This window comes from Equus caballus, chromosome X (assembly GCF_041296265.1).
Source record: "Equus caballus isolate H_3958 breed thoroughbred chromosome X, TB-T2T, whole genome shotgun sequence".
Classification (NCBI taxonomy): Eukaryota; Metazoa; Chordata; class Mammalia; order Perissodactyla; family Equidae; genus Equus; species Equus caballus.
Genome location: NC_091715.1, coordinates 65,338,084 through 65,363,044, shown reverse-complemented (window position 1 = coordinate 65,363,044; position 24,961 = coordinate 65,338,084). Strand labels below are relative to the sequence as shown.

Sequence of the window (24,961 nt, the reverse complement as noted above, 5' to 3'; positions counted from 1 at the left end):
AGCCCAGGCCTAACTTTGTTTTGCAGTCCTGAAAACAAGCATTGGGAACCTGGCTTCCCAGCCTCTTGACCCCAAAGGAAGTTATTACACTCCTCCACAGATCTGGAAATCCTTCCTCCAACTCAAAGAACATCTTGAAATTGGCCTTTCCACTGACCCTGTCCCTACCTCTCCCTCCTTTCAGTCTGACTCTGGCAGAGGCAGGGCGTGGAGGATGACACAGAGTCACAGTGCAGAGGATTTGGGGACCTTCTAGTTCACGCTTCTCATTTTTCAGACAAGAAAATCTGAGGCCCAAGGAGGAGAGGAGACTAACTCAAGGTCACAGAAGGAGTTAATGTCAGACCTGGGACTAGATCTTAGAAATCTCAACTTGTAGTCTGGTGTTTTTTCCTTGGCTGAATTCACTGTTGATCATGGTTGAAAGATTTTATGTTTCAAATGATAATAAATTCCAGATAACCTCCTAACTAAGTAGATCTTTATACTATTCCAAGTTGCTAGGTAAAGTATCTGGCATATGTTAGATAGGCTATGCCCTACAAATGTTCTTCATAAAATAGCAAATGTTAAATGCCCAGATCTGTCAAGAATTAATTACAGGAATGATTTGGTCATTTTCAAAAGAAGGGAAGTTAATTGAATTATTATTATCCTGATGATTTTCTTAGGCTCTGTATTTCAATCTACTGCCCTCTTGAGCCTTGGAAGTGATGCCCAATAGCAACTTAAATAAATGCATTTAAATAAATGTATTTGTTTCTATTTTCCCCCTTTTAAACTTGTCTCCCTGCCCCCTCAGAGCTGGAGGGAGGGATCTGGGGCAGCTGATGGACAGAGTCTGGTGCTGAGGTCAAGCCTGCAGCCAGGCTGGAGCCAGTTAGGTTGGGGAGCCAGGGCTCTTGTTACAGGCCAACTATTACCCCCCAAGTTTCCTCAGCCACTTCAGCAGGAGCCTGGAGAGAAGCCCTGAATGGCTCCAGGCAACAAAAGGAGCTTTGTGCACTAGGAGCAAGGGGCCTCAGGGAGGATTTGGTGCAAGGGCGGTGGGGGGGGAAGGTCAGCATCCTCCTCACCTCTGTGGGCTGCTGGGAAGGGGAGCTAGTAGGTTAAGCAGAAATGTAGGGTCGGCAAGTAAAGGAGTCATCGAATTTCAGAGAAGCAAGATACCTTAGAGGTCATTTAGACCAAACTATTCATTTTATAGTTGGGGACACTAAGGCCCAGAGAAATAAAAGGACAGGCCCAAGGTCACACAGCTGGCAAAATGCAGAGCCAAAACCGGAACCTAGAGCTTCTGGTTCCCCAGTCAAGTGTTCTCACTTCAGGACCTGCGAGGCAGTTCACAATTGTGGATTTTATTTGAAGGGAGGGGCACTCCTTTTAGGCTTCAGAGCCTATTTCCATCTCAGGAGCAATTCATGCTTAAGTAACACAAAGTGAGGACTTGGAAGGAGTATGACGTGATGTGGGGAGCCAGAGAGCAGCTAGTCAGTCTTGGCGTGAGGTCCAAAGGCCCAAACTTCCTCCTGACCTGTTAGTTTGTGACCTCTGTGTTTTCCAATGCTTGGTATTTATGCATGGGATGATTTGGAGTGAAACATTGACATTTTCAATCATGATAGATATATATTGAATTCAATACGTATTAGGAAAGATGTAACTAGTACCTCAAACTCTAATTTTATAGATATTTCGGCTGAGAGTGAAGTTATTGTTTAAAGTCAGGTTGATTTAAAGAAAAATAAGTACATAATGGCACAGGATGAAGTGATGGTAAAATTGTGAAGTTGGTTCACAGATCAATGAAATTTAGAAAACATTGTGCTAGTGGATTCTTGGAACATGATAGCAGGATGGTCGAAGGTCATTCAGGCTATCCTCCTGGGCTTGGGCAGCACTACATATGTTGAAGCCAGTTGGACATTCCTAGTGTTTGCCTGTGAAGATGTAGCCAAAGATTTTCTCCGTCAGTGTCAGCGAGACCACTAGGACAAAAGCAGTAGCACATCAGAGAAACCTTTGATTGACTGATCTTAGCAGGAAGAAGATTACATATGCAAATCATATTCAATTGTCAGCTTTGAGTCAGTCTCGGCTTTTTCTTTCTTCCCTAAAAAGTCCGTGGTTGGTCCTCTCTTCCACCACTTCTGTTCTACTCTGGTGGAACTTGTAAGAATGGCATATGAGAACACAGTAGGCTCAACGTGCAGATGGAGTACTCATGGTCAGAGAGGGGAAGGTTCTTAAGATCATTCACCCATGAGTGGCACAGTCAAGACTGGATCTCAGATCTCTTGACTCTCAAACTAATGCTTATTCCACCACTGCCCCACATTTCTTGCCCCACAATTCCTTCTCCATTGCCCTTCCTGCACACTCCCCTCAACCCTACCTCTACCCTAAATCAGGCAGTGATAACCTCCACTGAAGTCCTGTCTAGCACATCTCACTTTCTTTAGACCTTCTAAATTCATCAAGGGCCCAAGAAGCTGATAATATTGGTCACTTCCAAGAGGACTGCTGGGTGCTTGAGAGTCAGAGGTGGGAAGACCTTTTATTTTCATACCTCTTGGATTTTGAAACACGTGAAGACATTACCTATTCCAAAAATAGATAAATAAGAAAACGAATCAAGAGTTCTGCCCCCGCCCCAAGCCAAATCTCAGATATAATCACATTTGTTCAGCACTTTGACATTTTTAATGCCCTATCTCTTATGGTCCGTACAAGAGCCCCATGCGACAAGCTCCATTTTCTAGATGTGGACACTGGTCTAGAGAGGAAGTTTCTTGCCTAGGCTCACACAGTGAATCAGTAATGAAATTTGGACTAAAATCCAGATCCCCTGATCCCCAGTGCCTTGCTGCTTCCATTGCCTCATCCACATAAACTCACAATTTGTACTGAATTGTCATTGGATCGGCTTGAGACCACGCATCTACATTTGCCATTAAATAGACATTTTCAAACCTTAAGCTAAAGAAGTAGCACAAAAACCAGTCCCAGCTCAGCTCTGCGGGTGGCAGCCTCTTCTGCTTAGCCCCACCCCCTAAAAGACACTCCTCTTTCCTCTGATATGCCACAGACCTCTAAGCCACTTAGTGCCCACCCTCCCAGGGTTCAGCTCTGGCAACTCAGTCTGACACAGACATTCTAATGAGGCAACTTGGCAGCTGCAAGTGCATTCGTCTGGGGTAGGGTCACTATTTCAGGGCCTGAGATGCTTCTTTTCAGCCTTTGCAGCTGGTGTCTCTGAAATGGAGAAGTTTGTCCTTCCCCCAGGGTGGACAGCCCACACATCTTGTGCCCCCAAGTCTCTGTTGCAAAGCAGGAACTGTACTCAGCAAGAAGCCCTGGAATGGTGATGGGGGGAGGAGGTAGGGGATGGAGAAGCAGATGTATGCTGCGTGCTGATCAAAGCAATGTTTCTGCTTCAAAACAGGTCCCCTCTCATCTGCTGTCATGGCAATGCAAATAAACACCTCATCCTGCTGGCTCTTCCTTTTTAGCAGCCACCACCCGAGGACTCAAGGTCCTAAGGTGGGAAAGTCTTTGGGAGGTCACCAGATCCCCTCTCTGCCTCTTGGTAAGACTGCGCCCAAACCCACTGCAAGTACTTGGGGAGGTTCTCAGAAGCAAGGGCTTGGGTTGTCTCTTCCAATGTCTCCTCAAGATGCTTCGCACAGGCCCTTAGCATGCCACTTCTAAATTGGTGCCTTTCTGTTTCCTCGACCCCCAGCCCTGACTGCCACCTAGGAGCCATGCTCATTGAACACATGAGTTCATCCTGATGAGAAACTGAAGCCACTGGGAATGGCTGAGGTCAGGCTGGAGTCAAGAGGATGGCCTAGATGAGCTCAGCAAAGCCAGGAGTTCAGGCTCCGGCAGCAAATTCATTCCTAGCCAATATCCTTTCTCTTCCTTCCCAAAGCAGAAATCCCCCGCTAGACAAGTGCATCCTCCTTAACAAAAGGATGTTCCTCCCAGAATGCCACCCACTTGTCCAGGCCCAAGTAGAACACCAGAGGCAGAAGACAGCTAGGTAGTCAGGCTCAAAGAAACTTGTTAGAGAGAAACAGGAGGGAATTTTTTCCCTCAAGGCTAAATATATCCCCTCAGTTCTAAGTAACCCTCTTGGAAGTGTTCCAAATAAAGTATGTGTTGGGACTATCACAGACACTGAACCCCAAATGCCAAGTCTCTTTCCTTCACCTTCCACTTACCTGTTCCCTTTCCCAACATATCTCCCACCCCTAATATACTTCCTGGTGGAAAGAAAGCATGTGAGAAGAAGGAAAGCATATAGTGGCTGCCACTTGCTGATAGCGCTTCGGGGAAATCCTCCCCTCGCTCCCTGACCAGAGAAGACTCTCCATTTGAGAAATAAAGAAGATCTGCATGCTTATTCACTTCCAAATGGCAAGGCCTGAGTCACCCAGGAAATGCCCACTGGAGGGAGACAGAGAGAATGTCTCCAGATTTTGTATCTAGGCCATTGGCTCCACTGCCCGGGGACCTGATCACCCAGCCTATGAGGACCACTGAGAAGCTCGGTCCCATCGCATGCTGCTCGTGAGCCCCACCACACACACTTACCAGCATTCTTCCTCCCCTGCAGCAACGGGAAGCACTGCAAAGGAAACAGAAGAAATCAAGGCACTGCAGAGAGCCAAGCAATATCAGAACTGAAAGGGATCTTTGACATCAGCAAGTTCAACCTACCCATTTTACAGAAAGACACACTGAGGCCCACAGAAAAGGAAAACGAAGTACAAGTAGGGAGCAAAGTGGAGCCTAGAAGCCCAGACTCCGGACTGCCCACTCCAAAATACTTTCTTCTACTTTACCAGCTAACTCCTCTGGTTCACTTCACTCTCATGGAATGGAGAGTGCCTCCAGGTCAGGGGATTGGAGACAGTCTGCATAACTCACAGTACTATTCCAAGGCCTGACAATAAGGATTATTGAGGAATTGGTCACCATTTGCTTGGCACATACAATCTTTGGTATTGCTCAGCCAGGTTAGAAGCAAGACATGTTGACAGAAGGAGCAGTATTTAGAATTAGAAAGCTCAATTTCAGGGCCACCTTCCTGTACTTACTGGTTATGTGACACTGGACATAACCTCTTGAGCCTCAGTTTCTGCATCTGTGAAACTAGGATAGTAATAGTCTCAACCTCATAGCCTTTGTGAGAAATTAATGTACATGAAAGCATTTTTTAAAATGATAAAGCACCTTATGAAGTCATTCAATCAACAAATATTTATAGAGCACCAGTGCCCTACGGAACACTATGCTAGATGCTAAGCATGTAGCAGTGATCTAGACAAATAAAGTCCCTGTCTTCATGGAGCGGGAACAAACATTAATAGGTAAACAAACAAATAATAAGGAAATTTCAGACATTACTAAGAACTAAAATGGAGAAACTTTCAAAAACAGGATGAGGTAGAGAATGATAGGGTAGGAGGAATACAGTGGGGATTGCTTTAGAAAAGGTGATCAGAGAGGGTCTTTCAGAGGAGCTGAACTTTGAGCAGAGGCCTGAATGACAAGAAAGAGCTAGCAATGTGATGATCGGGGTGCAGAACATTCCAGACAGAAGTTGAAGAGAGAGGCAAGAGCCAGATTATTCAGGGCTTTGAAGGCCAGGGTGGGGACTTGGGCTCTGATTCTAGTTACAGCAGGTTGCCGTTGGAGGGCAGACAGCAGAATGACAAGATCTGATTTTCACCTTAGAAAGCTCACTCAGACTGCTGTGGGGCAGGGATTGTGGAGCTAGAGTGGAAGCAGGGAGATCTCTTAGGAGGCTTTTGCGATAGTTCAGGTAAGCATTTGTCGGTGGCTTGGGCTAAAAGGGTAGAGATAGAGATGTTAATTCAGCAGTTAAGAAGGAAAGAAAGAAGGGTGCCTCTTAGAGGTTGAAGGGTTTTCCTGCCTATTCTCCTGCCTTTATGCAGCCAGCCTCTCAATCAACCGAAGGAATATCAGGGAAGAATTGACCATAGTATTTGTCATCTCTCTTATCCCCTGCAAATGATTGTCACATCAGCTGTAGACACTTGACCACAATGATTTCTAGTCCTAGGAGATTAGTCTCAGCCCTCGATCACCCTAAAATGACTAAAGGTCAGACCCAGCCTTGGATATCACGAGACAACCTAATAAATGTTAAACCTACAATTGGCCACAGGAGAGAGGAGAGGTAGGAGGTGTCCTCCACTGAGTGTTCATTAGCAGGGCCCTCGAGGGATGTTAGTGTGAGGGAGATGGAAAATTCTAGAATGAGATAGGTGTGAAAAGAGGAGAGAGACTAGGAGGGACACATATGAAACTCCCCTAAAAATCTACAAAGTAGACCTATGATTAAGAAAGTCAATATAATTCTTAGTGATGGACAAAAGGGGAGTAAAAAGAAAGCATGAGAGAGTGGGAGAGAAGGAGGAAGCAGGCCCCTGTGAGGTCCTAAATGTGACAGTCATGGGAGATTAGGAGATGAACTGATGGGTAAGACAGACTGTTAACTCTGCAGTCCTGTTCTATTCATGTTAAACTCTCTCCTTTCCCACCCTACCCCCCAACCCATCGTAAGTATAACAGAATTAAAGACAGCTCAGGAGTTAATTAGGCTTTAAATTTACACAGGGATTTATAGGTTACAAATAGGTAGCCTTGCTTGACTGTTACAAACATTCTACATGGTAGGTTTCCTTATCATCATGTGACACAGGAGGAAAATGAGGCCCAGAGAAGTGAAATGACTTACTCAAAGTCACACAGCTAGTAAATGTCAGAATCAAGTTTACACTTTAGGCCCACGGGGCTCTCAATTTTATTGCATCCTATTCTTTTCTCTCTGTGGTCCAGAATAACCTGGACTGGGCCAGGACGATAAGTTTCACTCTGCTTTGAACTCCGATCCCAGTGCTGTTTGGGTAGCTGAGAGGCTTACAGGGAAAGATGAAGCATGAAATTTTGTATCAGAGTTCTGCTACAGAGTGAAGGCTCTTTTTGTTTCCTGGCTGTAGAACATATTCCTCTCACTTGGGCGTTCTGAACCCGGGAGTCCAGCAGCTACAGAGACAGCAACTCTGGAAGAAGACCAGGATCAGTGGTGACAGTCTTCCCATCCAGTGCGTCATTCATTCACTCATTCATTTACTCGCTATGAGCCTCCTCAGGGCCAGGCCCTGTGCTGAGTACTCAAGGACTCGGATAAATCAGGCATGTCCTCTGCCCTTGAGGACTTCACAGCCAAGTTGGGTGGGGCGGGTAGGCCACGTGCACAAATCGTCACAATTCCAGGGAAGTGCCACAGGAAAGGATAAAGCTTTGTGGAACTGAGCAGAGGGAGTGATTAGTTGCTGGGGGTGCAGGTGCGTTGTCATGAGGGCCTTCATGAAGGAAGCAGCATTTGGAACAGGTCTTGAAAGATGAATAGTTGTTCGTGAGGCAGACTAGGGGGCAGAGAGCATGGCAGGCAGAAGGAACAGCATAGGGAATGGCAAAGAGGTGTGGACCTGTGTGGTTTGAGGAACTGTGTGCAGTCCAGCTGGAGAGCAGAGTGCCAGATAGAGAGTGAGAAATGATTCTGGAGCAGCAGGTAGGGGCCAGATCATGAAGGACTCTGTAGATCATGTGAAGGGACTTGAACTTTACCCAAAGCCCAGTGGAGAGCCATTGAAGGGGCCTAAACAAGGGGGTAACATAGTCAGATTTAGATTTCAGAATGTTTATCTGTTGAGTGAAGAATAGATCAGGAATGGGCGTGGGGGAAGGAGGCTAGGCAAAACTAGAGACAGGGAGGCCAGAGCAGATCAGGGCAGTGGCCTTTGGGATAGAAAGGTGGGGACCAATATATAGCCTATTTACATGGTAGAACCAAAGTAAATGATAGGATGTGAGAGGATGAGAGAGGAGTTGAGGATGAATCCAAGGTTTCTGGCTTGGGCAACTGGGTGGGTGATGAGTCTATTAACTGAGGTCAGGAACAGAGGAAAAGGCATGGCTGAGAGCAGGTGGAAGGGGAATCTTCCTTTTGTAACGAACCTCATTTTGGACCCATTGGATTTGAGGCGTCTGTGGAGCATCTGCTCAGAGCTGTCCAGTAGGCACTATGACAGACCTGCAGATGCAAAGCTGCACAGCAGCAGATATGATCCGTGCCCTTGAGGAGCTTGCAGTCTAGTTGGTGATAAAGTGACCAGACAGAAAAAGATCAGGAGTTTTTAAGAGAAAAAGAGAATCATGTTGAAAGAGTGAAAAAGAGAGAGCCAGAGCCAAAAGGAGGATAGGAGAAGAAAGCTGGTTGCTGGGTGAGAAATCGGGAGGTCTGAGAGGGGTGGTTTGGAGACAAGCTGCAAAGGCTACTGACAGGCTTTGTCCAGATGCAAGGAGTCCTCAGCCATGAGTGGCCAGGACAGAGCTCACTCTGCACAGCATCCTCTCTGCTGGGCCTACAGGATCTATGACCAGTCCTTGTCCTGCTATCTGAGGGCAGGCCTGGAGAGACTTTTTGTCCTTTCCTTGCCTGGTTTCTCTGCTCCCCTCTCAGCCCCTAGCCAGCCCTGTGCCACAGGCCCAAGCCTGGGGCCAGTCATGAAAACACGTTCTTCACATTCCAGCCTCCCCCAGCCCTCTCAGCTAGGCCACACAGAGCCCTATTCACAGCCTGACCCTCCCTCCCTCTGGAGGGGGCTCTCACCGCCCCCGGCGCCAGCCTGTGTTTTCCCAGCAGAGACTATGGCTACCATGGGAAGCAGGCTCCCCTGAACCCTCAGGAGCTGACTCCTCTGTCTTTTGGGGTCTCTCCACTGGGAGGAGGTGCATAGGTGTGGCCACTTGTACGTACATGTGTGTACCTGTGTGTTCTAAGCACTCAGCCAATTTCTTCTGGGCTAGGCCTAGAATAGGGGCTGTGTTGGGCTGGATGCGGGTGGATAAGACATCGGCTCAGTCCTTAGAGATCACAGTCCAGCATGGAGACAGCTGGGCACACAGACAGCGGTGTGCAGGCTGGGGCTAGAATAAGCTTGCTACCACGTCCTAAATTGGAGCATTGGTGTCAGGGTGCCACTTTTAAACCCCAATCAAGTGGCCTGGGAACATGTGCTCGTGTGCAGAGTGTGACACCTGCTGGGAGTGGGGTGCTGCAGGCCTGAGGGACACCAATCTCTTCCTCAGAAAGAGCAGAGGAGACCTGGTTTAGAGTAGGACTGATCAACACAAGCATTCAGGGCCTGACCATGTGCCTTTGACCCTTTACTGGGCCTCAGATTTGTTGCCTATAATGATAGGTGGCCCCTGACAATTCTTATCCTTCCATCACGAGGTAGAGGGTGAGGGACGATCCCAGCCGAGAAAGGGCAGTGGAAGAAATGGCTTCTAGAAGGTCTTTGTAGAACTCAGAGTCCGGGACAGCTTTTTGAGGAATCCCCAGAGGGTCTATCTGCCCATTGTCCCCACTCTGAGGGTACAAGCTGTCCCATAATAGCTTGAAGGGTGGGACCTCTCAGAAGGGCTGACTCTCCTTTCCTACCCAGCAGGAAACCTTGGTCTCATACACATTCACCCACCCCCAAAAAGAGTACCCGATCTGTAGTCTAGGAACGTTGATCTGCATATCAGTTTATAACTCATCCCGTGACAGAAATTCCTGCTCCCTTGGACTCTTTTCACCTTAATTCTTTCCTGCCAGTCTTGGCAGGACCTCCCTTCCTCACTCCTTGCCTGGCCCGCAGGGCCACTCCAGGCCTTGCTCCTTGACTTCGGACCCTTTTCCCCGAGCCTTCTCCAGCCTCGGGCTCCACTGTCCTGCCTGCCTCTACAGCAGGCGGGAGCTGGGCCAGGGAGGAGAGTGAGAGAGCAGCTGCAACCCCCAGGGGTTCTCTGGATAATCTCAGGAATGCCATATCCCAAAGACTTGACTTTCCCACCAGCCAACAGGGACCTTCCTTCCTGCCCAGAGCTTGGGAGTCCTTCTGGGAGAGAGGCCTTAGACGGAGTGAGTGCAAGAAGGGACCGGAGGGGAGAGACACAGTGGTTCCAGGGTGGAATGGAGCCTTTTTTCCAGACTCTGGACTAGTTCAACTAGCAGTGGGAGTAGAGATGGGGATAGGAGGAGTGGGAGGAATCACTTAAACAGCCCACTTCCCGAACTTTGGGTTGTGACATCAGTGTTTCCCACCATCTTTTTACTTCCGCAGGATGTACCCAATTCTAGGCTCTCCTTAGGCTGGTAAAATGTCTCCTTATTTTATAGATGAGGAAACTGAGAGCATAAGCCATGGGGCCAGGGTCACCTAGAGCAACCTATCAACTATCCTCAAATTTAACTCAGATTTACCGAGTGCCTACTGTGTGGCAGGCCCTTTCATATATGTCGTCATTGCAATCAATTATGACGTAGGGAGTATTCTTCCCAGGTTGTAGTTGAGGAAACTGAGGCTCAGAAAGAGGAAGAAGAGGCAGACCCTGGTCTAGCAGATTGGTGTTCTGTTTCCAGCAGCTACTATGTTATATCATATATATGTTATATACCACATTCCTCTCTTGAGCTCCCAGAGTGACCCAGCCCAGGGTAGAGGAAAGGCCAGAGAAAGTCAGCCCACGTCCATTTCTAGGGCCTTAAGCCCCATTCCCCAACTGCAGGACTTCCCTTCCTCTGCCCCTTGGCAGCCACAGACTTGGAACTGCCAGTCAAACTGGACTCCAAGGTCCCTGGGTGGCAGCAGCAGCAGGAGCTCAGGGGTGGGCCAGAGGGATGGGGTCAAGGCACCGCTCTTGCCCCTACCCCCACCGTGAAACCTCTGACCCCACATCCCAGCACAAGCCGCCTAGGCTGGTGCTCCCTGTTGTTGTTACTAATGACTTGGAAATGCAGTCCAGGTCCTGGCTCCCAGAACTTCCCAAGCCTCCAGCTGTTCTCAGGCCATAGGGGCCACCAGGAAGCCCGGCCTCCAGTGCAGGCTCATTTCCCTGAGCCTGGGCTCCCTTCCCCCTCCCCAGGGACCATGAGTGGAAATCACTGACATTTGGGGAGCAGGGTTTTTTTCACATGGCCTGGAAGTTTAGAGAAGTATACATATATGAAATATAACGAAAGTGCCAGAACTGGAAGGACTCTTAGAGATAAAGCAATCTAAACTCTTCACTATATAGGTGGAGAAACTGAGGCGCAGATCACATAAACACAGTGGATAGAACATGGACTTTAGACCTAGATTACCTGGGTTTAAAATCCCAAGTTTATCACTTCATAGCTGTGTGACCCCAGATAAGTTTCCTCACCTTTCCGTATTTCAATAAAATGAGGATCATGAGAATAATAGCACTTGCCTTGCGGAGTTACTGTGATGGTGAAATGAGTTAATATATGTGAAGGGCTTGGAACAGTGTCCACCACATAGTATGTGCTCTATAATTGTGAACTAATATTCGTTCTAACTTTCTTTAGTGCTTTGGGGAAAAATAGTAAATGGGGCATTGCCAATCTGCAGGCTTTCCTACTTAATTTCTGCCTCCACCAGCCATATGGTCAGGTACTTCCTCCACCCCCAGCAGCCCCGACTCATACTCCTTTTGGCACCAAAGAAGCTGAAAGCAACGTAAGAATTTGTGTGTCCAAGACACAAGTGAGATTCGAAGCCTTTCTTTCTACTCCCTGTCTCCCCTCTCCAGTGTCTGTCCCTGTCTCTCCCACTCTCTAGAACAAATATTGCCCAATCTCAGATGACTCTTGAGCAAACTACACCAATTATGCTCAGATGGAGAAAGTGGAGGAGAGAGACAAGTGTTGGGAGTTCAGATCAGACAAATTGCGAAGGTCCCCATCCGCTTCCCCAAGCTGGGCCCGCTTTCAAGATTGTTCTGGCTGTGCTGGTGCAGGAAGTACTCTACACTCCAGTTTAGCCACCCCTTTGCCTTGAAGACTAGGCAGGAGTACCATTCACTGGTGCTAGATGGACTAAAATTGGTAACTGAACAGTTTTGTCCCGACATTTTCTGAACCGAATCAGTCATACCCACCAACAGGACACTTGAGGGTTGTGAGTGTGAAAAATTCTCCTTTTATATCTGCTAGATGGTAAGCTCTATGAGAGTAGGCACCCATAGCTATTTTGCTAACCACTATCTCCTCAGGGCCTAACACAGTGCCTGGCACATAGTAGGCCCTGAATAAATATTGCTTGGTTGAATGAGTGAAGGAATGAATTCCCCAAGGCTATTCCCAGCCTAAGGAAACTCCCGTTTCATTTAAGAGAACAACGAATAAACATCCTAACAGGCTTTGCCATCATTATTTCATGTGATCCTCTCCACAGCCTTATGAGATAGGAACTACAGTTTTTCCCAGTGTACCAATAATAAAAATGGTTAGTGCTCACTAACAATGTGCCAGGTACTTTTCTAAGTGCTTTAGACATATTAACCCATTTAAGCCTCATAACAGTCTTGTGAGGTGGGTACTATGTTTAGCTTCATTTTACAGAGCAGGAAACTAAAGCTCAGAGGGGTGAAGTAACTTTCTCAAGGTCATACAGCTAGGAAGTTGCAGCTCAGATAGGTGGAAGGCCTGACTTTGTGTCTTCTTACTCTAGATCTGGTCTGTTCACTGCCTCAAGAGCACCAAGGACAAACTCTCGCCCACAGATGTGTGTCTCTTATTTTGACCCCTTGTCCCATCACGATTCACACCAAGCTCCTACAGCCGGGGCAAGTCCCCTGGCTCTGTGCCTCCTCCCTCTCCTGTCTCCAACCTTACTCTTCCTTGAAGAAGCTTCCCCTCTCTTTTCCTCCATAGATCATCCTTTCAGATTCCGAGCCAATTGCCCATCTCCCACATGCCAGGCTTGTATATACATCATTTTCTTGGCAACTCCATTAAGTCTTATCGACCGAACAGAGGTGGTTTGCCCAAGACCACTCAGCCGAGATGTGGCAGAGGCGGGCATAACATCCAGGTCTGTTGGACTCCATGTCCAGTGCTCTTTCTGCCACACCAAACTTCCTTCTGTTCTGAACTGGGAAACACCTCCCAGAAAGCTTCTTAGATCATCCAGAAACCAACCCACAACTCTCTTTAAGCCCATCTGTGCCAAAAACCTTGCCACAACCTATTCTTTCACCTCCGACCATAAACCTCTGCTTCACAGCTATGTGGCATATGTCAGCAGCGAGGCAATTTACAATTAACCACACAGGAACAATCCACAGTGTGAATTTTTCACCCATATTGGGAACCAGTACCCACCACTCAACTGACACATTGTTTGACTGGGCTGTGGAACTGCAGAGAGGGGTCTGGGGATGAAGCCTCCTTCTGCGGGATATAGGGCCCTGCCCTGCCCTTGCTAAGTGGTTTTTCCATGACCTGAGAATCTATGCCATAATTCCTTACTTTGGACCCAGTAATTGAGAAGTGGCTGTATGTACAAGTTTCAGATGTACACATGTACACTATCACTTACACACAAACACACACTCAGGCTGATTAAGGGACCTACAGCAGTGTCCTGAGATGAAACAGGCTATCTGAGGAAGCGGTGAGCTCCACATCATGGGAGGTGTGCAACAGTGTCTAGCCATCCTCTTGGTGAAGTGTGATAGAGAGGATTCCTACATGGAATGTGGGAATGGCATCCAGAAGTATTTGAGAGTTTCTATACATTTATATGCTCTCCTGAATTCTCTATACTCCCTCCTGCCCTTCCCACAACAAATACTCACTGCACGTGGCAAATTGGTCTTGCTTGGGATGACAAGGGCAAAGGTCTGGAAAAGTAGAGATGTCCTGGAGGCTGGGAATGGAACTGCTGAATCACCTAGTCATTGTCACACTTTCACCCCATATCCTGCCAGGCTGATTCCAGGGAAGACTGGAAAGCTGCAAGCTGGCCTGGGGGCAGAGAGGGCCCAGAACAACCACATGTGAGGACGTGTGCTCACATGAGCATATGTATGTATGTGAACATGAGCCTATAGAAGGGGTGTGAAAGCACACACCCATATGAACAGGTGCTCAGGCAGCCAGGGATAAGAACAGTCACATGGAAGTCCCATGCACACTACGAGAGTGGACTCACAGGAAAAGGTGCTTGAGAATGTGTCCTTGGGTGAACTCAGGAGCACCTTCATGCACATATGACCAAGTATGTGAGTACAGTGACTGGGGAAAAGAGTGGTGTCCCTTGTTGGACCGTGATTGGGTGGCTAACCTCTACGAGGCTTCCCAGTTTACAAGAGACTTTTCTGTCCATGATTTGTTTTGCCTCACATAGAAGCCCTGTGGGTAGGCGAGACAGGGTTACCACCACGTGCATTTATGTGTGTGGCATGGATACAGATGTTCCACCTGATATTGCTCTTCGATTCTACCAAAGAAAGCTGTGTTTGGATTTTGCCACAGAACAAGTAGGGCGATTATGGCCTATTACATAGACCATGTGTGGATCCTGCTGTGTCCAGAGCCCCTGTGTGACCTTGGGCACATCTTGTCCCCTCTTTGGCCTCAGTTTCTTCATCTGTAGTTTGGAAGGAGGAAGAGGGAGGGAGGAACAGCTGACTTCTTTTTTGCTTTTTTTGAGGAAGGCTAGCCCTGAGCTAACATCTGCCAATCCTCCTCCTTTTTTTTTTTTTTTTGCTGAGGAAGACTGGCCCTGAGCTAACATCCCTACCCATCTTCCTCTATTTTATGTATAGGACGCCTACCACAGCATGGCTTGCCAAGCGGTGCCATGTCTGCACCCGAGATCCAAACCGGCAAACTTCGGGCCGCAGAAGCGGAACATGCACACTTAACCGCTGCACCACCGGCGGCCCTGAACAGCTGACTTCTATAGGTCTTTCCGTCTCTGATATTGTGTGACTACCTACCTATGTTATAAGAGGACAGAATTGAGGGACAGTAAAAAGCATTGATCCTCTCAAAGTCACCTAGAGGTCATGGCTGATATGGATTGGATCCCCAGTCAGATTCCCCAGCTCCCAGGTCAGTGCCCTCAAGGAACTGATATGCCCACGTGATGCAAAGAGAGTAACAAGAGAGAGGATCCATGTTCTGAGCACTCTTCATGTGCATAAAACCATGCTAGGTGTTGGAAGGGGGCAAAAAGACACATCAAAGAAACAGTCCTGTGTGTACGCGTGTGTGAGTGTGAGGCTGTGCGGGGACTCATATGCATGCTTGGTTGTGCTGAGAGGCCATGGATACCTTCCCATCCCCAACTGGCCTCCAGGGAAGACACATCAAACACATATGAAACTCTTTATACTGGGTTCATGTCACATTCAAACGTCTTGTCCCTTGGCTACCACTAACCCCAGTGCAGCTTAAAGCAGTCCTGGGCCCTGGCCTGGCCTCTTGCCACCTTCCCAGTGTCCCTGGCTTCTGAGGTGTCACCCTTCAGCTCCCAAATGGATTGCTTCTGGTAACAGATTCAGACAGGGCCAAAGTAGAGGGCAGAGGGGGAGTTGTGGAAAAGGAGCAGATGGGACCTGAGACCTCAACTCTGGAGTTTTCAAATATGGAATAACTCTTGTTCTTTGCTTTGCTGCCCTGGAGGTACAGTTCAGAAATCGACTTCCAAAAGTCATGCGTGTTGACCACCTACTCCATGCCAGGCGCTTTAAAGACACCACCTCCCGGAATCCTCATGACATCTCTGAGAGGCAGGCACTGATTAATGTCATTTTGCAGACAAGGAAACTGAGGCTCAGAGAGGACTTGCTCAAAGGCACACAACCAGTATGTGTGCGTGTCTGTGTTGTTGGGGGGGGGGGGCGGAGCTGGAATTCAAACTTAAGCTTCTCAGCTTCCTCCCTTCCTCATGCTTCTTCAGCTGATGGAGAGCTCCATATGGTGTGGGATGATAGGGGGCTCGGTATGCTCATCAGGACCGCAAGAGAGTTGAACAAGATGATCCACAAGGGCTCTTTCAGTTATGGCAGGCTCTGACACAGCCAATGCCCCTCCCCACAGTCAGCTCTCGCTCTCGCACAGCCATGTAATTGCTCGCAAGGGGGCCTGGCTCAGAGAGGGAAGGTGGCTCAGAGCAGCCCATGCACTTGACTGACCTTACAAGCCCAGATGGCCTGCCTATCTGACTGAGGCCTCAATGCAGGAGCATTCAAAAAGGAAACACAAAACCCAAGTATGTGTATGGATTTGGCAGGCTGCCTCAGCCCTGAGATCTAACCATGTGTTGATTCGTGTCTGCCACAGCCCTTTGTGTGCACATGCATGGACATGTGACTTTGCATTGTGTGCGTGCTTCTGTATGTCTACCTAATTTTGCATATGTGCCTGGGTCTGTGTGCGCCTACCTCTGTATGTGCTTGCAGGCACATGTGTGAGTCTACATGCTTGTGGATATGCACTGCCTGTGCGTGCATGTGAATTTGGATGTGTTTGTCTCCTTCTATGTATGTGTACGTGTGCATGCTTGAATGATGTGTCTATGCATATGTGTGTGCAGCTAAGAGTAATATATCCTGTGTTTGCAGACACCCACATGAGTGAATGTGTGCATGTGGGCCAGTGTCTGTGACCTACGATAGAGGTCCCTGACCTTTCTTGTGACTCCTCTATCCCAACAATTTCTAAGAGGCTGACGTGGGTTGGGAGTGTTTGCTGGGAGTCTGAGAGATTGGGGTAATGAGTGTAAAGGGATTTAAATTCATGCCAAGTACCCAGAATGGTTAACTAGTGTAGTGGACAGCAGTGCCAAGTGGGTGTCAAACCTCACAGGCACTTTCACTTCCCCTTTGCCCTGTCCTCATTATTAGATGTGTCTCTCATCATCTCCTCCCCACCCATCCTTACTACCATCACAGCCACCTTCCTGACCTCCACGTCACGGCTTGGGCCCTTCCACACCATCCCCACTTGAGGCTGCTAGAGTGCTTTTCTTAAAACCATCCATTTAATTATATCCCTACTTTACTGAAATCACCCCCATCCCCTAAAACAACAGTCCCAAGACATTGGAATTTCATGGATGAGGAAGACAATTTTTAAATAAATAAATGGGGGAACAGTCAGAGAGTTGCAAATTTTTTATTTTTCTGAGGACAGACTTTTTAAGAATCTCTCACTCCTATCTCATAAAAGAAAGATCATTTGAACACCACTTCCATAAGAAGAACATAATAGTCTCCAAATGAAGAATAGTCCTTTGAGTTGAATTCATTTAGCTTTCTGAAAACTGAGTACTACATCATCCCCACTTCTCTCTCATTTCACCACAGATTGGTGAAAATCTCATTTGGGCCCCCTGTTAGGTGAGGACCACGAACCCACAGATCAATTCCAAACCCTATGGGAGGCAGCTCCCAGTTCCCCATCTCTAACTCCTCTCTCCTTGAACCCTGCACTTGAGACACGTCACAAAACCAGCCCCTCCCCCAACCCACCATCACTTGACTGCCTCCAGACTCGCTCATGAAGTTCCCTCTGCCAGGCATGCCTGGAATGCCCTTCCCCCCTTTTCGGACTGACAAACTCGTCTCTTCCTTCCAGCCTCAGGCTCAGCCCAAATGTGACCTCCTGAGAAACCTTTCTAAGTCTCTCCCAGTGGAAGTAATCTTTCCCTTCAAGGGTCCCAGCCTTACTTTCATCCTATCTTACAGGCAAACTAGTTGTTTAAAGGTCTTCCTACTGGGTTGAACTGTGGGATGCCACATAGCATCAAGAAGAGTATAACGACTTAGGAGTTCAGATCCCAGCTCTGCCAGTCATATCTGAGTGACCTTGTAAATATTTCTTAATTGTTCACACTGTTCTTTCCCCACCTACAAAAGCAGGAAAAAAGTGGGTTGTGGTGAATATTACCACAACAGTCAATGAATTGAAAGTGCCTATGTCTGGTACGTAACAGATGCTAAATAAATTCCAATTCCTTGGTTCTTGAGAACAGAAATCATGCCCTACACATCCTTGTGTGTCCTGCTGTGCTCGTGTACCCCCCATGTCCAGGAGACAGCAGGCACTCAACAAATATTTATTGACTGACTGAATATCTAATATTGTGTCTGGCATATAGTAGGTGCTTGATAAAGATTTGTCACTTTTCTTATGTCCTCTTTGAGGACAGAAGCCACATCCCTTTTTGTCTTTGTGTAACTCCTATAGTGCCTAGCACAGAGTAGGTGCTGAATATATGTTAATGGAAATTAGTAATAATCCCAGTAGTTACCGTTATTTGTATGGACGCTACATGCCAGGCATCACATTAGGAACTTCACACACATTATCTCATATCTGCTTACATTTAATATGTAAACAATAACACCAACCTCATCATCCTATAAAGTTGGAGTCGCTATTGTCTTCATTTGAAAGCTAAGGAAACCGAGGCTTAAGAATCTTGCCTTTGTGGAGAGGCTGGAAAGCAACAGAAGCAAGTTTTATGGAACAGAGTTTTATGGAAAGCAGGAGAAGCTCACAGAGCTGGTTAAGTGACAAAAACAAGACTTGAACCCAAGCCTTTCCAGCTCCAAGATAGTCTCAGAAGCCCATATGCCTTGCAGCCAGCACGGAGGGTCCCCAGCTGCCTCCTTCTCCCCTGAGCAGTGAGGTAGGCTGGGTCTGGGCAGCCACTTACCTTCACTTTCCTGAAGCAAGCCCAGAAAACGTCCAGCAGAGGCATGGTGGGGTGCAGGGAGCTTACAGGGCCTAGCAGAACGCTGCTGGGCACGAGCCTCTCCCTCTCTGGGGATTGAGCTAGAGGGGACCCAGGGCTCGGCGAGAGCCAGCCCTGGCCCTGTGCTCCATCAGCCAGCACTGAGAAGGGAGAGGCAGAGCAGCGCTGGCCTGAGCTCAGCTCGCCTCCACACCCAGAGAGCCGAGGGAGGGAAGAAGAGAGGGAGGGAGGGAGGGAGGGAGGAACGGAGAGAGGCTAGCTAAGGAGGAGGGATCAGGAGGCGGGTCACTGATTCAAACTCGGCATCGTTAGCCAGTTGGCTGGGACTGGACAGCAATGCCAGTTGAAATTCCCTGAACGTTACAGTTTCTAAGCTCGGAGTGTCCAGTCTGCCTGCTGTCTCACCCTGCAGTCCCACCACCTGCACTCTGGCATGCCTGCCTGCTTGCCTCCTGCTGAATGACACACCAGCTCTCCCTGGGGGCCTCTGAGTACAATCACGACCACACAAGGTCTGTGGAAAGAATGCTAAGGAAAAGGGCCCAGAGAGGAGAGCCCTCTACCCAAGCAGGACCCAGGCAGGTATGAAGGCAGTTGGTGGAAGGGGACAAGCTGTGGCCTTAGGAAACCTTCTCAGATGGGAGGCTCTGGGCCCTGAGTCACAGGATGATTCTCCAATGCTGCTTTAAAGTCAGAATTGTGACTCACTCTGGCACCTTGGGGAGGCCCCCTCCTTTCTGGGCCTCAGTTTTCCTGGCTGTATAATGAAAGGCAGGGTCACAGGTCTCTAAGGCTCAAGTCTAATGTATGACTCCTGTTTGGGATTAGGTAAAGGGCAAGTCTGGAAGGAACTCCATTCTGGACAACAGTTACAGCTCCTCTCAGAACTCCTGTACTGCCCTGGGAATTCATTGGAGATCACACAATGCCCCAGAGAGAACCTGAGCCCTCAAAGGCCATTTCATCCATCCTCCTGCCTCAGGGCATCACAGCTGTTTAGCAGCTCAGATAGCTGGGTTTATGTCCTTTTCTGAACATCTTCTGAGGAGATGATGGCGTCCCTCCTTTATCCACTCCCATGCTCAGAACTCTCCAGATCCGGAAGTTTAGCCTGGAATCTGAACTTGAGCCCTCTGGATGCACTGAAGTCAGTTCTTTTGGTGGAAATAGAGTTAGGACTAGGCAGTTCTGGAGGATTTCTGGGCAGGAGGCCATTAAGAAGCAGTGATTCCTTCCTCCCACAGGCCTCAGCAGGCAGGGTGCCATGGCTGGCTGCCAGAAGGCTCCCAGGGGCCTCATGGAAAAGGGCCAGGCTTGGGTCTCTCGGGGCACTTGTCATCACAAGGCCCAGAATAACTTACTCTCCCTGGCCTCACTTCCCTTTCAGAGACCCGAGCTGGCCAGGTAAAGGGTCAAATCCTGGAACCCTAGAAGATGCTAAGCCTGCTTTGAGCAAGCCTCTGCCTATCTTTGTGGACCTTCCTTATCACTGATTTGGTCCCGAGGTTTGTCCTGAGGGTCTCTAAGGATCTCTTCAGCTCTGTTTACAACTTACTCTGTGGCCATCGGTTTCCCCATTTGTACCCTAGGGAGGTTGCAATAACTGATTTCTCACCTCTTCTCTAGCCCTGACCTCCATCTCAAATGTCCTTTCTGTTGGGCCCTGTCAGGATGATAGTCAGCTAAAGGAAAGACAAGTGGCTCCTTCCCACCCACCTCCAACTGCATGTGGACTTATAAGGGGAAACCCCCTGCATGGGGTGGGGGAGTAACACAAAGAACCAGAGCAGAGCAATGTTCTCGTCTTTGAGCATATGCCCTCCTCCCCCACAGCCAGAAGCCTGAGGATGGAGAACCAGGGAGCAACTGCTGGAAGAGAGGCTGCACGGCAGCATGGCTGTGTGGCAGGAGCACAGGCCTCCTAGGATGGCCGTGTAGCCCCTTGCTCCCTGGTGTTCATTTCCTTCTTTAGATTCAGGTCTCTGGGAGGAGGTGCACCAGCTGTGGCTTTCAGCATTCATTCAGGAGGCAATGGTACACAGCACACTGACCTGAGAGACCAGGAGACTTGGGTTTCAGTCCTGGGCCTCTCATTCCAGTTTAGCCTTGAGGATATCATAGTGCAGTGGTTAAGCACACGAACTCTGGAGGTAGACTGCTTGGATTCAAATCCCAGTTCTGCTACTTTCTAACTGGATAACTTTGGGCCCATTACTGCCTTCGTTTTCCCATCTGTAAAATGGGGGGAAATAATAGCACCTATCTGGCTGGGAGGTTTGAATTAAACGAGCTAAAGTATTTAGTATGGTGCCTGGCATAAAGTAAGTTCTCAATAAATGTTATTTGTTATTATCGAAGAAGCTTAGGCTTTGGGAACAGACAGACTTAGATTTGAACACTTGTTCTGCTACCTTCTAGCAGTGTGCCCTTAGTAAATCCACTTTACTTCTCGAAGCCTGTTTCCTCATCTGTAAACTGTGGATTCACTGTTTAAATAAGGGGACTACAGTTAGAAGTCAATGAGACAACATTCTTTTCCACTCACCATGCTTGGCACATAGTAAGTGTCCAATAGATGTTAGTTCCCTTGCTCCCTCTTCCTGTCCTGGATGCTCCTGACTCTCCCTGGTAAAGCAGAAGGAGCATTGATTTGGTGTTATCTAGATCTGAGTTCAAATCCAAGCCCAGCTGCTTTCCGGCTATGTAACCACCTTAGGCAAGTTGCTTTATCTCTGGGACCCTCAGTTTCCCTGGCTGTAACGTGAGGATGAGGATAAAGATCCCCACTCACCCTCCAGGCTTGTCGTTAAGTAAGATGTGTCATGAAGAACCTGATGAGCACTGGGTTCTCTCAGTTAACACAAATCCTTCCTCCTCGTTTTCCTCCTTCCCCCGCCCCACACTCCATAGGGGCTCTGAATCTGAGAGGGCCTCCCTTGCCTCACATCCAAGGTCCCCATAATTAGCATCGCAGGAATGAAGCCTGCTTTCTTTGTTGGCGGGGTCCAGTGGGGAGGTGGTGGGTATAAAGAGTTATAGCAATTAGGGCAGGTGGAACCAGAGTGGGCTGAGAATCTGCGGGCAGAAAAGCAGGGAGGCCATCATATTAACCCTCACCAGACCAGCTGCTTTATTTCCCGACCCAGGAACTGGCACTGCCTGTGATGAGGTGTCTCATCTAAATCCTGAGTTACCATTTTATGCCAAGGAACCCAGGTGAAGGAGGAGAGAAGCCTGGTATGTCTGAGACCCGTGAGTTAGGAAGAATGGTTTCCCTCCCAAGGTCATTATGTCCATCCCTCTGCCAGATATGGAGCAGATCATATTTGGGACCATTGGAGGGAGAAGGCTGTACAGAATAAGACAGGAAGTCAGAGAATGACTAGAACAGCGGTTCTCAAACTTTTTGCTCTCAGGACCCCTTTACACTATTAAAAGTTATCAAAGACCAAAGAGTTTTTATTTACATAGATATCATCTATGGATATTTACTGTATTAGAAATTAAGGCAAAGACATGTATAGAATATTGATTGATTCATTCATTAATTTAAAAAACATGTTAACATAAATGACATATTTTTAGAACATATTTTACTTTTTTTTTTTTTTGAGGAAGATTAGCCCTGAGCTAACATCTGCCGCCTATCCTCCTCTTTTTGCTGAAGAAGACTGGCCCTGAGCTAACATCTGTGACCATCTTCCTCTACTTTATATGTGGGACGCCTGCCACAGCATGGCTTGACAAGTGGTGCATAGGTCCACATGTGGGATCTAAACTGGCAAACCCCGGGCCGCCAAAGTGGAACGTGTGAAGTTAACTGCTGAGCCACCAGGCCGACCCCTAGAACATATTTAAATATATTTTATGAAGAATAACAATATTTTCTGTAACAAAAATAAATTTACTGAGAAGAGTGGCATGGTTTTGCAGTTTTTGCTATTATCTTTAATATCTGGCTTAATAGAAAACAGATCGATTCTCATAGCTGTGTCTGCAGTCTGTTGCAACATGCTGTTTGAAGTATATGAAGAAAATCTTGCCTTCTACGGATACGTAGTTTGAAAGAGAGACCTCATTGACTCTTAGGAAGCGTCTCAGCGACCCCTAGGGATCCTTTGGCCGCACTTTGAGAAGCACTGTATTACGAGATCTTAATTAGACCTCATTAGAGAATCCTGGAACACACGAGCTGGAAGAGTTTTGCAGAGCATCCAGTTTGAAACCCCTCATTGTGCAAAAAGGGAAACTGAGGCCCACATAAGGAAAGAGATTGCCCAATTTCACACAGCAGGTCAATGGCAGATTTCAGACTTGGATGTAGGTCTCCCGCTTCCTGGGAAAGTTCTTTTCCTACCATCTTTGAACAATACAGCTTCACAGTTCCACAGGTAGTACAGTGGAGAGTACCCTAGTCTGGGTTATAGAGAGGCTTGGGTTCTGTACAGGATCTGTCATTGATGCAGCAGTCAGAGCTCCCTGTCACTAGATGTATATAAGGGAAAAGTTGGCCCAACTAACCTGTCATGTTCCTATCAACTTCAAGAGCCTGACAGAGGATATAAATGGTACTTGCAGTAAAGTTTAGGCAGGGTTCCTGTGGCAGGGCTAAGTCACTTTTCCAAGTTGAACCAGGAACATGGTAGGCAGAAAAAAGGGGTAGAAGAATTAGTCCATATTTATTTTATTTAAAAATTATTTATGTATGTATGTATTTATACTCTACCTTTCATTCAACAATGTCCAGTCATTCATTCAACAAATATTTATTTGACATCTACTATATATCAGGCAATATGCTGGGTGCATTGTCCCAACAAAAGCCATAAGTGACTTCAGATGAGAATAATACATCCCAATGCAGTAGAAAACTGCTGTTCTCACTTCCTTTTATTTCAATCTCTACCTGTTCATTTTATGCTGTTTTAATGCATGCTGGGGACCCAATGAACCCTCAACTACTGCATTTGTGGGGGGGGGGGCAGTAAATGAGGAATCAGAAAAGTAAATCTGAACAGAACTTGGCACTTGTATTTCATCTTTTTTTTCTTTGTCTCCAAGTATTTGCCAATTTTTAAATCAATGAATTCCACTGAAATGGAGGGAGAAAGCAAAGCCCAGGGGAAATACCAGTTTCCTAGCGGTCCACAGGAAAGCAGGGACAAAGTGAAAGGAACAAGTCTAGGTTTACATTTCCAATAATTACTGTAGAAAATAGAAGCATAGAAGTGATCCCATGAGACAAACATTTGTGTAACAATCTCTAAACAGCAATTTACTCCCCTAGAGAGAAATGTGGTACTACATACGACTCCCCGAGGGCAGAAACTTTCTCCTGAGGGGACGTGGTTTTCCAACGCACATGTATTTTCAATGCAAAGCTGCTCACATTGGTATCTAGCACTTTCTGTCAATAAGGCACAGGATCTTATCTCCAGGCCTTTCACTTTTACTCGTGTATTCATTCATTCAGTAGACTTTACTGATCACTACTCTGCGCTTGGCCCTGAGGATGCAAAGATGGTGTTGACTTATAACAATAGTTAACATTTATTGAGCACTTTATACATGTGTACTCCCTCTGTTCTAAGCACTCTCATAGCTTTATCTCATTTATTTTTCACAGCAACCCTATATGGAAATTAGTTTTATCATTTGCATTTTATAGACGATGAAACTGAGTCCCGAAGAGGAGGAAAATCTTGCCCAGGGTCACACAGCTGGTAAGTGAGAGAGCTGAAATTCAATCAAATCCATCTGACTCCAGAGCCCATGCTTTTACACATTACTCTCTACTCACATATGGTCCCTGCCATGGGGGAGGGCTGACTCATGCTCCACAGGAGAGTTAAGCCAAGTAGATAATGAGTTTTGATCCAAGACAGAGCACAAGGAGGTGGAAGTAGAGAGACAAAGAAAGTCTTATTGGAGGGTAGATGAAGATCAGCTCAAAAGATAAGAAAGCTTGAGAGAAGAATCAGCATTCAGGCTAAAGAACAGACAGGATTAGAGAAAATAATGGGATGAGTATTCCAGACAGAGGGAACAGCATAAGCAAAGGCTTAGAAGTAAGAATGCAGAAATTACATATGACAAAGTTGATTCAGGTGGTCTGCAGTGTAGGGTGTATAGAGTTGCCAGACTGAGAACATTTAAGTACGAGATGCTCAGTTAAATTTGAATTTCAGATAAACAACGAATAAAGTTTTAGTATAAGTATGTCTGAAACTTAAATTTAACTGGCATCTTGTATTTTATGTAGCAACCTTAAGGGTACATAAATGAGATGCTAGAATGAGAAAGGGTAGATTGGA

At 47.3% G+C, this 24,961-nt stretch overlaps 1 protein-coding gene across 3 annotated transcripts in view; it reads right to left on the bottom strand.

Annotated features, from left to right (window-relative positions):
- STARD8 (StAR related lipid transfer domain containing 8) overlaps positions 1–18,845 on the bottom strand; it is a 72,873-nt gene extending 54,028 nt beyond the window's left edge. Inside the window, exons 1-2 of one of the 3 annotated variants that reach the window (XM_023634498.2) lie at positions 18,609–18,845; positions 4,600–4,633 (exon numbers count right to left, since the gene is read on the bottom strand). In XM_023634498.2, the coding sequence (XP_023490266.1) occupies positions 4,600–4,633; positions 18,609–18,653 (79 nt within the window). In that variant the 5' untranslated portion in view covers positions 18,654–18,845. The remainder of the gene's footprint in view (positions 1–4,599; positions 4,634–18,608) is intronic. The other 2 variants (XM_070258093.1, XM_070258096.1) reach the window with 2 other exon arrangements.
- Between the last annotated feature and the right edge of the window lie 6,116 nt (positions 18,846–24,961).